Here is a 16,078-nt window from a genome sequence, read left to right on the forward strand (position 1 = left end):
TTTAGACCTAGCCACCTGCATACTGTATGTACAGTAGGATACTTCCAAATTAACCAACTTATTGTTCTTGAGGGCATATTGACTTTACATCTCTGCATGAGGCTGAGCTAAGTCTGTGAACTACTCCTGGTACTTGCACTGCACCTGTTTCTCCCCTCCCACTGGACCAAGAGGCTATCTTGTCCCTCTAGAAGTCAACAAATGACTTCAGGTGTCTGCATAAGGCCAGCCACCACAGTACACTACACACTATAACCCTGCACTTCATCATATAATATTGTCCACTGGACCAAGGAGCTAGCTTGTCCTCCATAGGGTTCAACAATTGACTTCAGTTCTAAGGTTTAAACTGACTCTGTGAACAACCCCCACTACGGTACATACTATCCACTATGCCCACGGTGCCGGTGCCTCGTCCAGCCTACTCCCAGGCCAGAGAGAATCTGGTGAAGGCCATCCCACCCAAGATCATTTGCCTACTGGCCTGCGGAGGATGGGACTGCCGCTATGAAGGACCAGCCTGCTGGAGGCCCAGCCAACAAGCTGTACAGGGACTCTTCTCACACTGGTGAGGAGGGGGGAGAGAGAGGGAAGGAGGGAAGGAGGGAAAGAGATACAGAAGAGAAAGAGGTGGGGAGGGAGAGATCTGCATGGGAAGGGAGTGATGATTGGAAGTTCTATATTCACTTCTGTTCTGTTCGCAGGGTGACTGATGACATTGTGGCCATGGCACGACCCTCTTCTCACCTCATCAAGAAATACAACATCATAGAGCAGTTCCAACYGTAAATAGTCATGTATATGTGCATGCCTGCATGTCTGCCGAGGTGTGTTCGCGTGTCCACCCTCTTTCTCCTCTAACTGATCCTGTTCTCTCTGACCAGGCTGAACATCAAGTCCATCATCAACATGCAGTTGCCTGGGGAGCATGCTCACTGTGGCCCTCCACTGGAGCCAGACACTGGATTCACTTACTCCCCACAAACCTTTATGGAGAATAATAGTAAGACTATACTGTATTTATACCTAGAGTATATCTACAACACACACTTTACTTTAGGATTGTCTCTGTGGCCTTTCGTAAATTAAATATGTGTTCTTGTCTTTCCTTCTGTGTGTGTGTGTGCTTGTGGTGCAGTCTTCTTCTTCAACTTTGGCATGCCGGACTTCGGTGTGTCGTCTCTCGTGGGGATGATGGATGGAGTAAAGGTGTTAGCCTTCGCTGTGAAAGAAGGGAAGGTGGCGGTGCACTGTCACGCAGGCTTGGGGAGGACAGGTGTGTGTATATTTTTGGAGAATACGGTTCTCAGTACATCAATTGTCTTTATTGTTCACTTAATTTAGAATATACATTGACTGAAATCAGAAACATATTGTCCATAAACGATCCTGCAAAAATGGGCACACCTCCTGTCATTGTTGACAGGTGTCCTGATAGCCTGCTACCTGGTCTACACTCTGCGTGTGAGCCCCAGTGAGGCGGTCCACTACGTGCGTATCAAACGTCCCTGTTCCATCCAGACCAGGGACCAGATCAGCCTGGTGTTTGACTTTGCTCGTCTTCTGGGCCCTCAGCTGGCCCAGTACCCTGACTTCAGCCTGCGCCACGGGGCCCAGTTCACCCTGCTGCAGTACCTGCACCGTCAGGTCCTCCTCCTCCATGGCCAGGAGGCCCGCACCCTCAGGCACACTCCCAAGGTGTCTGTTTTGTATAATTATTTTGGCAACACTATCTGTCTTTTAGGTAATAAGTAATGTAGGGTAGAGTGGGGTAAGTTGTCGAATAGGGGAGAGTGGGGTAAGTTGTCATGTAGGGTAGAGTGGGGTAAGTTGTCATGTAGGGGAGAGTGGGTTAAGTTGAGCCAAACCTTGCTTCTAGGAAACCATATACAAAATGAATCATTTTACAAAATTGAGCAAGAAGTCCTTATTTCATGGAGTCTGTGAAGGAAGAAACCACATGGAAAAAGTGGAAAGCAAGTTGGGTAAAAAAAAGGATTTTCATCAAGTCAAATGAATTCATTGTGTTAGAGCAGTGGTTCCCAAACGTTTTATCGTCCTGTACCCCTTCAAACATTCAACCTCCAGCTGCATACCCCCTCTAGCACCAGGGTCAGCACACTCTCAAATGTTGTTTTTTACCATCATTGTAAGCCTGTCACACACACATTATACGATACATTTATTAAACATAAGAATGAGTGTGAGTTTTTGTCACAACCCGGCTCGTGGGAAGTGACAAAGAGCACAAATAATATAATAATAATCAATAATTTTGCTCTTTATTTAGCCATCTTAAAACCTTATTTGTTCATCAAAAATTGTGAATAACTCACCACAGATTAATGAGAAGGGTGTGCTTGAAAGGATGCACATAACTCTGCAATGTTGGGTTGTATTGGAGAGAGTCTCAGTCTTAAATAATCTTCCACACAGTCTGTGCCTGTATTTAGTTTTCACCTAGTGAGGGCTGAGAATCCACTCTCACATAGGTAAGTGGTTGCTAAGGGCATCAGTGTCTTAACAGCACGATTTGCCAAGGCAGGATACTCTGAGCTCAGCCCTATCCAGATTCAATTCTATTCTCACAGAACCGCTTGTTGCAATTTCGATGAGGCTCTCTTGTTCAGATATCTGTAAGTGGACTGGAGGCAGGGCATGAAAGGGATAATGAATCCCAGTTGTTTGTGTCGTCCATTTCGAGAAAGTACCTGTGTAATTGCTCACCCAGCTCACTCAGGTGCTTCGCTATATCACATTTGACTTGTCCATAAACTTGAGTTAATTTGCACACAAAAAATCATACAATGATGGAAAGACCCATCTGTTGTCCTTGTTAACCTCTAATTCTTCCCAAACCCGGATCCGGGAGCACCCCCATCAGTAAAAAAGCTGACTAGCATAGCCTAGCATAGCGTCACAAGTAAATACTAGCATCTAAATATCATTAAATCACAAGTCCAAGACACCAAATGAAAGATACACATCTTGTGAATCAGCCATCATTTCCGATTTTTTAAATGTTTTACAGGGAAGACACAATATGTATTTCTATTAGCTAACCACCATAGCAAAAGACACAACTTTTTTTCCCACCATTTTTTTCCTGCATAGGTAGCCATCACTAATTCGACCAAATAAAGATATAAATAGCCACTAACCAAGAAAAAACTTCATCAGATGACAGTCTGATAACATATTTATTGTATAGCATATGTTTTGTTAGAAAAATTTGCATATTTCAGGTATAAATCACAGTCTACATTGCAGCTGCAATCTGAAATAGCGTCGATGCAGGCAGATTAATTACAGAGACCAACGTCAAATACCTAATTACTCATCATAAAACATTATTGAAAAAAAACACAGCGTACAGCAAATGAAGCCCAACATCTTGTGAATCCAGCCAAATGTCAGATTTTTTAAGTGTTTTACAGCGAAAACACAATATAGCATTATATTAGCTTGCCACAATAGCCAGAAACACAACCGCATTTACCAGCAGCAAATGTTAGCGATCGTAACAATCCAGCAAAAGATATATAATTTGACTAACCTTGATAAACTTCATCAGATGACAGTCCTGTAACATCATATTACACAATGCATATAGGTTTTGTTCGAAAATGTGCATATTTAGCAGCACAAATCGTGGTTATACAATGTGACCAGTAGCAACATTTCATGCATTCTGGCCGGCGCCATCTTGGAGAGGCACCTAATCTAATCGATAAATAATCGTAAACTTGACTAAAAAATACAGGTTGGACAGCAAATGAAAGATGCATTAGTTATTAATGCAACCGCCGTGTTAGATTTTTAAAATAACGTTACTAGACATACAGTGTGCGTTACAGCCAGACTAGTGCCGCAATTAATGGCGGACAAATCCTTTTACATTTTTCCACATAAATACGGAATAACATAAAATAGCTCTTACCTTTGGACGAGCTTCCATCAGAATCTGGGCAAGTTGTCCTTTGTCCAAAAGAATCGTGCTCGGTTGTAAAACGTCCTCTTCAACTTTGGAACTAGCAGCTAACAATAGCTATGTGGCGCAGACATGCCCAAATGTTCAAAACGCAATACTAAGGAAATTCCGAAAAATCGCAATATACTCGCATAAACTGATATAATCGCGTTTAAAATAACTTCGTTATGATGTTTCTAACACCTAATCGAATTAAATTACAGACGGATATATCTAAGGCTGATAACTGAGCGTTTCAAAATGCCATCCTGAGGTCTTGCTTTGCGTCCTGACGAACGTCGAAAAGAGAGCTCCCTCCGTTCCTTGGGGCTTTATAGGTCTGAGATCTGCGTAGAAACTCCATTCCAATTCTCATTGGTTACTGACATCCAGGGGAAGGCGGGTGCAGTTCATGTCGACCCATAGGATACATACAGAGCTTTAAACTGATCTGAGAACAGAGCCTCGTTTTCAGACCTTCGCAGTTCCTGTCATGAATTTCGCTGCAGAAAGAGTTCTGTTCACCCACAGACATAATTCAAACGTTTTAGAAACTAGAGATTGTTTTCTATCCAATAGTAATAATAATATGCATATTGTACGAGCAAGAATTGAGTACGAGGCAGTTTAATTTGGGAACGATAAATGTCGAAGTTGAAACAGCACCCCCTATAGTGGCAAGATTAATGCAGACAGAGAAGAGCTCCAACTTCTTAATCATAACCTCAATTTGTCCCGCACATTGAATATAGTTGCGGAGAGTCCCTGTAATCCTAGATTCAAATCATTCAGGAGAGAAAAAAACATCACCCAGATAAATCAGTCGTGTGAGAAACTTATGCAAGCTTTCAGACAAGTGAAAATTAGGTCAGTAAAGAAAACTTTGTTTCTCAATTTAAAAAAACATGTCAATACTTTTCCCCTTGATAACCAGCGGACTTCTGTATGTTGTAGAAGCGTTACATGGTCGCTGCCCATATCATTGCAAAATGCAGAAAATACACGAAAGTTGCTTTAAAACTTCTTACGGCTGAGATCCCGTTAACGGGATCGATATGACAACAGCCAGTGAAAGTGCAGGGCGCCAAATTCAAAACAACAGAAATCTCATAATTAAAATTCCTCAGACATACAAGTATTTTACACCATTTTAAAGATACACTTCTTGTTAATCCCACCACAGTGTCCGATTTCAAATAGACTTTTCGGCGAAAGCACCACAAACGATTATGTTAGGTCAGCACCTATTCACAGAAAAACACAGGCATTTTTCCAGCCAAAGAGAGGAGTCACAAAAATCAGAAATAGAGATAGAATTAATCACTAACCTTTGATGAACTTCATCAGATGACACTCATAGAACTTCATGTTACACAATACATGTATGTTTTGTTCGGTAGAGTTCATATTTATATAAAAAAATCTCAGTTTACATTGGCGCGTTATGTTCAGTAATGTTTTGCCTCCAAAACATCCYGTGATTTTGTAGAGAGCCAGATCAATTTACAGAAATACTCATAATAAACATTGATAAAAGATACAAGTATTAAACATGGAACTTTAGATAAACTTCTCCTTAATGCAACCGCTGTGCCAGATTTCAAAAAACACTTTACGGAAAAAGCACACCATGCTATAATCGGAGTACAGTGCCTAGAGCTCAAATAAGCCATAAAGTCAACAGAAGTCAGAAATAGTATTATAAATATTCACTTACTTACCTTTGATGATCTTCATCAGAATACACTCCCAGGAATCCCAGTTCCACAATAAATGTTTGTTTTGTTCGATATAGTCCATCATTTATGTCCAAATATCTTCATTTTGTTTGCGCGTTCAGTCCAGTAATCCACATGCATGACGTGCAGTTCAGACGAAAAGTCAAACATTTCCATTACAGTTCGTAGAAACATGTCAAACGATGTATAGAATCAATCTTCAGGATGTTTTTAACATAAATCTTCAATAATGTTTCAACCGGAGAATTCCTTTGTCTTCAGAAATGCGATGGAAAGCAGGTCGCTCTCACGTGACCGCGCATGTTCAGCTCGTGCCAGACACCTGACTCAAAGAGCTCTCCTTCCCTCATTCGTCACAGTAGAAGCATCAAACAAGGTTTTAAAGACTATTGACATCAAGTGGAAGCCTTAGGAAGTGCAAAATGACCAATATCCCACTGTATATTGGATATGCAAACCTACAAACCTCAGATTTCCCACTTCCTGGTTGGATTTTTTCTCAGGTTTTTGCCTGCCATATGAGTTCTGTTATACTCACAGACATCATTCAAACAGTTTTAGAAACTTCAGAGTGTTTTCTATCCAAATCTATATCTCAGCCTCTGAGCCTGAGTAGCAGGCAGTTTACTCTGGGCACCTTTTCATCCAAGCTACTCAATACTGCCATCCAGCCATAAGAAGTTATCAAAGTTAACCATTTTCACTGTAGTGTCCAAAACATCTTTCAAGATGTCAGGCATTCCCTTGGCAGCAAGAGCCTCTCGGTGGATGCTGCAGTGTACCCAAGTGGCGTCGGGAGCAACTGCTTGCATGTGCGTTACCACTCCACTATGTCTCCCTGTCATGGTTTTGCTCTATCAGTTCAGATACCAATACATCTTGACCACCAAAGTCCATTTGATATCACAAAGCGGTCCAGTACTTAAAAAATATCCTCTCCTGTTGTCCTGGTTTCCAGTGGTTTGCAGAAGAGGATGTCTTCCTTAATTGACCCCCCATAAATATAACGGACATGATGCTTGTATCTAAACCAAAGTATATCATTTTAAGATTGTTCTGTACAACTTTATCATCCAAAGTAAGTCTGCTGCTCTTGTGTTTTAAAATTGCATGTTTCAATTCTCTCTTCCACAGCAGGTGTTTTGATATCAAATATCCCTGCACTCACATTTAAAGTGGAACATGGTTGATTCTCTGCTTTGACATCACCTTTCTCTCCATGATTCTTACAGACACTTTCAATGCCCTTCTCATCCACATGCATTTCCTTTCTTTTTCACTTTCGATGGTCACTGTCATTAGGCACTGGCTGATGGTGGGTGGGACATTACTGTTAGGAGCACTCCCACAGTCATCCAAACTAGTGAGGTTTGACATGTGGGGACCTGCTCCACTCCTAGGGTCTGGGTTCCATGTAGAGTTAGATATGAGGTCCTAAACCTAGCATGAAAGTATATCATTGTAGCTGTGTGGGTTTAATATAGTCAAAATGCCTMCCTTGAGGTAAGATGAGCCAATGGCAAATATAAGTGTTTTCTTCCCAGGCATAATGCAAGGCATTATAGCTGGGATATGAGTTAACAACAGGGCTGGGCCTAAAGTAGTGTTTGTTGGGTGTTACTCCTGTGTTAAAAGATGCTTAAAATTATTCAAAGACAAAAAGCGTTTGTGATTGTGTTGAATATAAAGATAAAAAGGTAGTGTTAATATCTCATTCAGTACAGAAATTTGTAGGCGGCTTAATTTACCCTGTCCCGCAGCTCAACTTTTTTGGGGGGACAAGCTATATTTTCAAAACCTGTAATGTTTACATGAATTCGGATTTTTTCCCCCCAGGGATACACAACATCCTGAAATATTAGTAGACATCATTGTTAGAAAGAATACTAGAAAGAATGCTCTCTCTCTCCATCTTCCACTCTCTCCAGTATCCCATGGGATCCTGTATCTGTTTCTAAAAGCTATCTGTTTTCATGATGATCATCATCTAGGTGGTGTACCTGCTGTGTGGCCGTCTTACTGCCCTGGCCTTGGGCCTGCCTGCCCCACCGGAGGTGCATGCTGAGCTGGAGAGAAGGGCCGAACTGCGGGCCCTTGGCAGGGCTGTGAGGGAGACCCTGGTGGCCAAGCAGTACCTGCCCCTGCACCGTGAGGTCCATAGGGGGTCCTGGGGAGGGTCAGGGTCTGTGTCCTCCTGGGACGAACCAGAGGGGTTTCTGGAGAGAAAGAGACAGGTACTGCTGGATAAACGCAGCTACAGTGACTCAGACCTCAGCAAGATCACTGTAAAACAGGTAAGGGTTAACATCAGGGTTAGACTGGGCATACACGTCTTCTAAAATCTGAACAACTTGGACGTGTTCACATTTTCCGATTTCCTTGTCCCAAATCTTTCATTCCGTCCATCCTCGACCCCTGGACGTGGGTGCTCACATTACAGGATGATTTACTAGTTCACCCTGCCCCACGTTTCTCGGTTGTCGTAGGAAAAAAATACAGACATGCAAACAGCAAGCTACTTTATTAATGTGCACATTATTTTGTGAAGAAACATTTWWAAAAAAGAGATGGATGCGCAGAATATAGACCCGCAAATGGTTGGGCAGCTGTGGGCACTTTCTATTCTACAGAGGGAATTGGAAGTAATATAAACCATTTAATATTGAGAAGGCAGCTGTGTTCTCTCCACAGCTCCACAAACCTGTCCATCATCTCAGTCACATCAAATCAAATCAAATTGTATTTGTCACACATGCCGAACACAACAGGTGTACAAGCCCTTAACCAACAATGCTGTTTTGAGAAAAATAAGTGTTAAGTAAAAAATAGATAAGTAAAWWWWWWWWTTATAATAATAATAATAAATAAAGAGCAGCAGTAAAATAACAATAGCGAGGCGATATACAGGGGGTACAGGTACAGAGTCAATGTGCGGGGGCATCGGTTAGTCGAGGTAATTGAGGTAATATGTACATATAGGTAGAGTTAAAGTGACTATGCATAGATCATAAACAGAGAGTAGCAGCAGAATAAAAGAGGGGGGGTAGACAATGCAAATAGTCTGGGTAGCCATTCGATTAGCTGTTCAGGAGTCTTATGGCTTGGGGGTAGAAGCTGTTAAGAAGCCTTTTGGACCTAGACTAGGCGCTCCGGTACCGCTTGCCATGAGGTAGAAGAAAGCACAGTCTATGACTAGGATGATTGGAGTCTTCAGCTATTTTTAGGGCCTTCCTCTGATACTGCCTGGTATAGAGGTCCAGGATGGCAGGAAGCTGACCCCAGTGTGTACTGGGCCGTACGCACTACCCTCTGTAGTGCCTTGCGGTCAGAGGCTGAGCAGTTGCCATACCAGGCAGTGATGCAACCAGTCAGGATGCTCTCCATGGTGCAGCTGTAGAACTTTTTTTAGGATCTGAGGACCCATGCCAAATCTTTTCAGTCTCCTGTGGGGGAATAGGCTTTGTCTGTGCCCTCTTCACGACTGTCTTGGTGTGTTTGGACCATGATAGTTTGTTGGTGATGTGGACACCAAGGAACTTGAAGCTCTCAACCTGCTCCACTACAGCCCCATTAATTAGAATGGGGGCATGCTCGGTCCTCCTTTTCCTGTAGTCCACAATCATCTCCTTTGTCTTGATCACATTGAAGAAGAGGTTGTTATCCTGGCACCACATGGCCAGGTCTCCTCCCTATAGGCTGTCTCATCGTTGTCGGGCCTACCACTGTTGTGTCATCGGCAAACTTAATGATGGTGTTAGAATCGTGCCTGGCTATGCAGTCATGAGTGAACAGGGGCCATATGTTGAGGCGGTATGCAAATTAAAGTGGGTCTAGGGTTTCTGGGATAATGGTGTTGATGTGAGCCATGACCAGCCTTTCAAAGCACTTCATGGCTACAGACATGAGTGCTATGGGCCGGTAGTCATATAGGCAGGTTACCTTAGTGTTCTTGGGCACGCAGAATATGGTGGTCTGCTTGAAACATGTTGGTACTACAGACTCAGTCAGGGACAGGTTGAAAATGTCAGTGAAGACACTTGCCAGTTGGTCAGCGCATGTTTGAAGTACACGTTCTGGAAATCCGTCTGGCCCTGTGGCCTTGTGAATGTTGACCTGTTTAAAGGTCTTATTCACATCAGCTATGGAGAGCGTGATCACACAGTCGTCCGGAACAGCTGATGCTCTCATGCATGGTTCAGTGTTGCTTGCCTCGAAGCGAGCATAGAAGTAATTTAGCTTGTCTGGTAGGCTCGTGTCACCCACTCAAACTATGTGAGTCCTGACGTACTGATCATAGCCCAAGTTCAAAGGATTTCAATACAATTTGTTTCGGCAAAAGCGAATTCGTGGCGAAATTGAGTAGTGTATCCCTGGCATTACTGGTTACAGGTGGTACATTCTTGAACATTAGTTTAGAAAAATGTGCATTGGTACTAGCAACATTCAGAGCCTTGAAATTAACCACATTGCTTTATTTTCTTCCAGGATCTTGAGTTGGGCTCATACTGTACTGTACTAGATAGGAGTAAGAGAGACTGGCCTGGGTTAGAGCAGATTAGACCTGACTTGAGACCTATGAGTCCAGTCCTACCCACCCCTACAGCTGGCCTCTGTTCCAGTCCTGAGGACTCACAAAGACTCAACCTCCCAGCAGGCAGTGGGGCAACCAACAGTAACTGTTCTTCGAAGAGTTTAAAGTGCACTGCCAAGAGGGCGCCAGCGTTTCACAAATTCAACTCTTACATTGAGGTGAGTATCAGACTGTGTTACTGGGGGCATACTAGTAAAAGTGTCTCTTTTTAATATAAAGCACATTTCTTAATACACTATTTCCTGTGCTTTGAAGGTACGTAAAAACCAGTGTAAGTCCGGACAGGCCTCAGTGGCTCGGGCAGTTGCCAAGGAGATGGCAGATCTAAACCCCCCTGGAGAGTCTGTTCTACAGAGGACAGCACTGCTACAGGTAATAAACTGTTACAGCAGGTTATCACAAGCTGAGGTGTAGTGTAGACTGTCTGGAAGTTACTAAGCTACTAAAGCCATTGAAGCTTATTCTGCGGATCTCAAGATTTGGGCCCTCCTGAATTGACTTAAATGAAATGGAATTTACCATAACTATGATTACAACATATTGGAATGGGATACCTTAATCTGTCATGGGCTGCCTACCAGTAACCGGAATCCTGACTGCACTCTGTTCTTTCTGTGTTGACTGACAGGAGGAGCTGAACAGCAGTGAGTGTGCCTGGGCTCTACTGGTCACAGAGTCTGATCCGCACGTACTCAGCTGTCTATTGTGGACCTGGCTGGAGAAACTCAAGGTCAGAGGGCTCAGATAAAGATCTCTCTCCCTTTATACTCTCACTCTCTTACAGTCTCCTGCTTTTTATACTCTCTTTTTATCTCTCTCCAGGAGCCTGTTCTGAGTGCAGATGACATAGAGAGGTTGACCTCAGTATCTCAACACGTGAACCATCTCAGTGTGTTAATGAAGGTGAGAGACCCAGTCAGACCATTGATACACGTTTAACCATGTCATGGCTTACTTCGGGGTCTTCAACCTCCTCAGCAACTATTGTGTATGTGTGTGTGCATGTTGTCCCAGCAGCCCCAGCGCCACACCATGTCCTGTTTGCTGGGTTGTGTGGGTCAGGTGACCAGTCTGTGTCCTCAGAGAGAGGAGGCTGTACTACGACGCCTGATACAAGCACTCACCAGGGTGAGTCTGTGGGTGTGTGCGTGAGTGTGTGTGGCAGTCATAGTTCAAATTGATGTCTAACTATTGTTCTCTGTTTTCAATAGCACCCTCAGGAGGAGATGGAGAGCTATAAAGTCCTGATGAGAATCCTCAAGTCCAGCATCAGACAAACACTCCATAACCATAACTCCCTCACACAGACCTCAGACTACACAAACACCTGCTCAAGAAGAGGAAACAATTGATTGATTGGTTGATGGGTTAATTGGTTGTACAAACTTCATAACCCTTTCTATGAAGGGTCAAATATTTGTTCAATTTCTAGTGTTTTCTTTTCTATGACTAGGTGCAGTAAGCTCCTTACTGTTTTAGTGGTGCTTGGATGGGTGTAGATTCTATGAAGCATGGCCATGATCCTGATATTGGAATATATTCTCTCTGCACATTACACAATACAAATATTTGTACCATTGACCTCATCCCGGCGTGTATTATTGTTAAAATCTTACATACACACTGAACAAAAATATAAATGCAACATGTAAAGTGTTGGTCCCATATTTCATGAGCTGAAATAAAAGATCCCAGAAATGTTCCATATGCTTGTTTCTCTCAAATTTTGTGAACAAATTTGTTTACATTCCTGTTAGTGAGCATTTCTCATTTGCCAAGATAATCCATCCAGATGACAGGTAGCATATCAAGAAGCTGATTAAACATCATAATTATTACACAGGTGCACCTTGTGCTGGGGACAACAAAAGGCCACCCTAAAATGTGCAGTTTTGTTACACAACACAATGCCACAGATGTCGAAGGGTTTTGAGGGAGCGTGCAATTGGCATGCTGACTGCAAGAATGTCCACCAGAGCTGTTTCCAGAGAGATGAATGTTAATTTCTCTACAATAAGCCACCTCCAACGTCGTTTTAGAGAATTTGGCAGTACGTCCAACCAGACCTCACAACTGCAGACCATGTGTAACCACGCCAGCCCAGGACTTCCACATCCGGCCTCTTCATCTGCAGGATCGTCTGAGACCAGCCACCCAGACAGCTGATAAAACTGTGGGTTTGTACAACTGAAGAATTTCTGCACAAACTGTCAGAAATGGTCTCAGGGAAGCTCATCTGCATGCTCGTTGTCCAGGGTCTTGACCTGACTGCAGTTTGGCATCATAATTGACTTCAGTGGGCAAATGCTCAGCTTCAATGGCCACTGGCACGCTAGAGAAGTGTGCTCTTCACGGAAGAATTTGTATGGCGTCGTGTGGGCGAGCGGTTTGCTGATGTGAACAGAGTGCTCCATTGTGGCGTAGGGGTTATGGTATGGGCATGCATAAGCTACGGAAAATGAAAACAATTGCATTTTCCCAATGGCAATTTGAATCCAGAGATACTTTGACGAGATCCTGAGGCCCATTGTCATTCCATTCATCCACCGCCATCCTCTCATGTTTTAGCATGATTATGCATGTCGCAAGGATCTGTACACAATTCCTGGAAGCTGAAAATGTCCCAGTTCTCCCATGTCCTGCATACTCACCAGACATGTCACCCATTGAACATGTTTGGGATGCTCTGTATCGACGTGTATGACAGCGTGTTCCAGTTCCCGCCAATATCCAGCAACTTCACACAGCCATTGGAGAAGAGTGGGACAACATCCCACAGGCCACAATCAACAGCCTGATCAACTCTATGCGAAGGAGATGTATCGCACTGTATGAGGCAAATGGTGGTCACACCAGATACTGTGGCTGGTTTTCTGATCCACGCCACTACCTTCTTTTTTTAAAGGTATCTGTGACCAACAGATACATATCTGTATTCCTGTGAAATCCATCGATTAAGGCCTAATACATTTATTTAAATTGATTGATTTCCTTACATGAACAATAACTCAATAAAATCTTTGAAGTTACGTATTGTCACGATGGTATGAAGAGATTTGGGAGACAGGCGCAGGATTGCGTAATAGTTTTTTTTATTAAGCCCAAATTACGGCGTGCCGTGTAAATAGCATGGGGACGAAGACCAAACAAACAAGTAACAAAACACAGGGTTGAAACCCAAAACAAAAGAGTGAGGAGTACCTCGAATAAATAACACTAGCGCACAATGATTATCACATGGGACGAGACCCATAACCATCTGCGCAATCCACAAGGGCACGAAAGCCCAAAACACACAGCACAGGTACTCACACGCACCAATGGACATTGTAACAATAATAGACAGCACCATGGTGAACAAAGGGCACATATATACAAACACAATCAGTGGGAATAAGGGCCAGATGAGTGCAATGAAAGATCCAAAGGGATCCGTGACAGTACCCCCCACCCCGTTGGTGCGTGTGAGTACCTGGATTTGATCTTCCTGTCCGGGTTGGCGCCCCCCCCCCACACCATTAGAGGGATATCTTCAACCACCAACTTACCATCCTGAGACAAGGCCGAGTATAGCCCACAAAGATCTCCGCCATGGCACAACCCAAGGGGGGGGCGCCAACCCAGACAGGAAGATCACGTCAGTGACTCAACCCACTCAAGTGACACACCCCTCCTAGGGACGGCATGGAAGAGCACCAGTAAGCCAGTGACTCAGCKCCTGTAATAGGGTTAGAGGCAGAGAATCCCAGTGGAGAGAGGGGAACCGGCCAGGCAGAGACAGCAAGGTCGGTTCGTTGCTCCAGAGCCTTTCCGTTCACCTTCACACTCCTGGGCCAGACTACACTCAATCATAGGACCTACTGAAAAGATAAGTCTTCAATAAAGACTTAAAGGTTGAGACCGAGTCTGCGTCTCTCTCATGGGTAGGCAGACCATTCCATAAAAATTGAGATCTATAGGAGAAAGCCCTGCCTCCAGCTGTTTGCTTAGAAATTCTAGGGACAATTAGGAGGCCTGCGTCTTGTGACCGTAGCGTACGTGTAGGTATGTACGGCAGGACCAACTCGGAAAGATAGGTAGGAGCAAGCCCATGTAACGCTTTGTAGGTTAACAATAACACCTTGAGATCAGCCCTTGCTTTAACAGGAAGCCAGTGTAGGGAGGCTAGCACTGGAGTAATATGATCAAATTTTTTGGTTCTAGTCAGGATTCTAGCAGCCGTATTTAGCACTAACTGAAGTTTATTTAGTGCTTTATCCGGGTAGCCGGGAAGTAGAGCATTGCAGTAGTCTAACCTAGAAGCAACAAAAGCATGGAGTAGAGATACTCTGAATGATCGGCTATGAAAAGCCAACTGACATTTACTCCTGAGGTGCTGACTTGCTGCATCCTCGACAACTACTGTGATTATTATTATTTGACCCTGCTGGTCATCTATGAACATTTGAACATCTTGGCCATGTTCTGTTATAATCTCCACCCGGCACAGCCAGAAGAGAACTGGCCACCCCTCATAGCCTGGTTCCTCTCTAGGTTTCTTCCTAGGTTCTGGCCTTTCTAAGGAGTTTTTCCTAGCTACCGTGCTTCTACACCTGCATTGCTTGCTGTTTGGGGTTTTAGGCTGGATTTCTGTACAGCACTTTGTGACATCAGCTGATGTAAGAAGGTCTTTATTAATACATTTGATTGATTGATTGATTGCAGAGGATAAATTCATTAGAGTTACCAGCCTCAGAAATTGCAGCACAAATAAATGTTTCACAGAGTTCAAGTAACAGACACATCTCAACATCAACTATTCAGAGGAGACCGCGTGAATCAGGCCTTGGTTGTCGAATTGATGCAAAGAAACCACTACTAAAGGACACCAATAATAAGAAGAGACTTGCTTGTGCCAAGAAACACGAGAAATTAATAAGAGACAGGTGGAAATGTGTCCTTTGGTCTGGAGTCCAAATTTGAGATATTTGGTTCCAATCACCTTGTCTGTGTGAGACGTGGTGTGGATGAACGGATGATCTCCGCATGTGTATTTCCCACCGTAAAGCATGGAGGAGGAGGTGTTATGGTGTGGGGATGCTTTGCTGGTGACACTGGATGTGATTTATTTAGATTTCAAGGGACACTTAACCAGCATGGCTACCACAGCATTCTGCAGTGATAGGCCATTCTATCTGGTTTGGGCTTAGTGGGACTAGCGTTTGTTTTTCAACAGGACAATGACCCAACACACCTCCAGGCTGTGTAAGGGCTATTTTACCAAGAAGGAGAGTGATGGAGTGCATCAGATGACCTGGCATCCTCAATCACCCGACCTCAACCCAATTGAGATGGTTTGGGATGAGTCTGGGGTGGCTTTTTGAAGAATCTCAAATATAAAATATATTTTGATTTGTTTCACACTTTTTTGTTTACTACATGATTCCATAATTTTGATGTCTTCACTATTATTCTACAATGTAGAAAAAAGTTAAAATAAAGAAAAACCCTTGAATGAGTAGGTGTTCTAAAACTTTTGACCGGTAGTGTACATAGTAAGAAGAAGATTCTGAAATAATTAGGTTTGGGAGAGATACAGTACGTTATATTGTACTCTTATCAAATCAAATGTAATTTGTCACGTAACCAGCAATGCAGTTCAAGAAATAGAGTTAAGAATAAATTTACTAAATAAACGAACTAAAATTATAAAACAAGTAACACAAGACAATTACATAACAATAACGAGGCTATATACAGGGGGTACCGGTACAAAGTCAATGTGCAGGGGTACAGGTT

General features: G+C 43.3%; 1 protein-coding gene and 1 long non-coding RNA gene across 2 annotated transcripts in view; one reads left to right on the forward strand and one right to left on the reverse strand.

Moving 5' to 3' along the window:
• Nucleotides 1-16,078, reverse strand: part of LOC139023062 (uncharacterized) — an 870,035-nt gene that overhangs the window by 30,345 nt on the left and 823,612 nt on the right. The gene's annotated exons all lie outside the window — the stretch shown is intronic.
• Nucleotides 315-11,988, forward strand: LOC111952203 (protein tyrosine phosphatase domain-containing protein 1). The gene is made up of 11 exons (XM_023970761.2): nt 315-568; nt 705-785; nt 885-1,003; nt 1,139-1,276; nt 1,427-1,698; nt 7,701-8,039; nt 10,556-10,672; nt 10,929-11,030; nt 11,123-11,203; nt 11,318-11,428; nt 11,512-11,988. The coding sequence occupies exons 1-11, from the start codon at nt 393-395 to the stop codon at nt 11,650-11,652; spliced, it is 1,677 nt and encodes a 558-aa protein (XP_023826529.1). The 5' UTR covers nt 315-392; the 3' UTR covers nt 11,653-11,988.

Source organism: Salvelinus sp. IW2-2015, linkage group LG26 (genome assembly GCF_002910315.2).
Source record: "Salvelinus sp. IW2-2015 linkage group LG26, ASM291031v2, whole genome shotgun sequence".
Lineage (NCBI taxonomy): Eukaryota > Metazoa > Chordata > Actinopteri > Salmoniformes > Salmonidae > Salvelinus > Salvelinus sp. IW2-2015.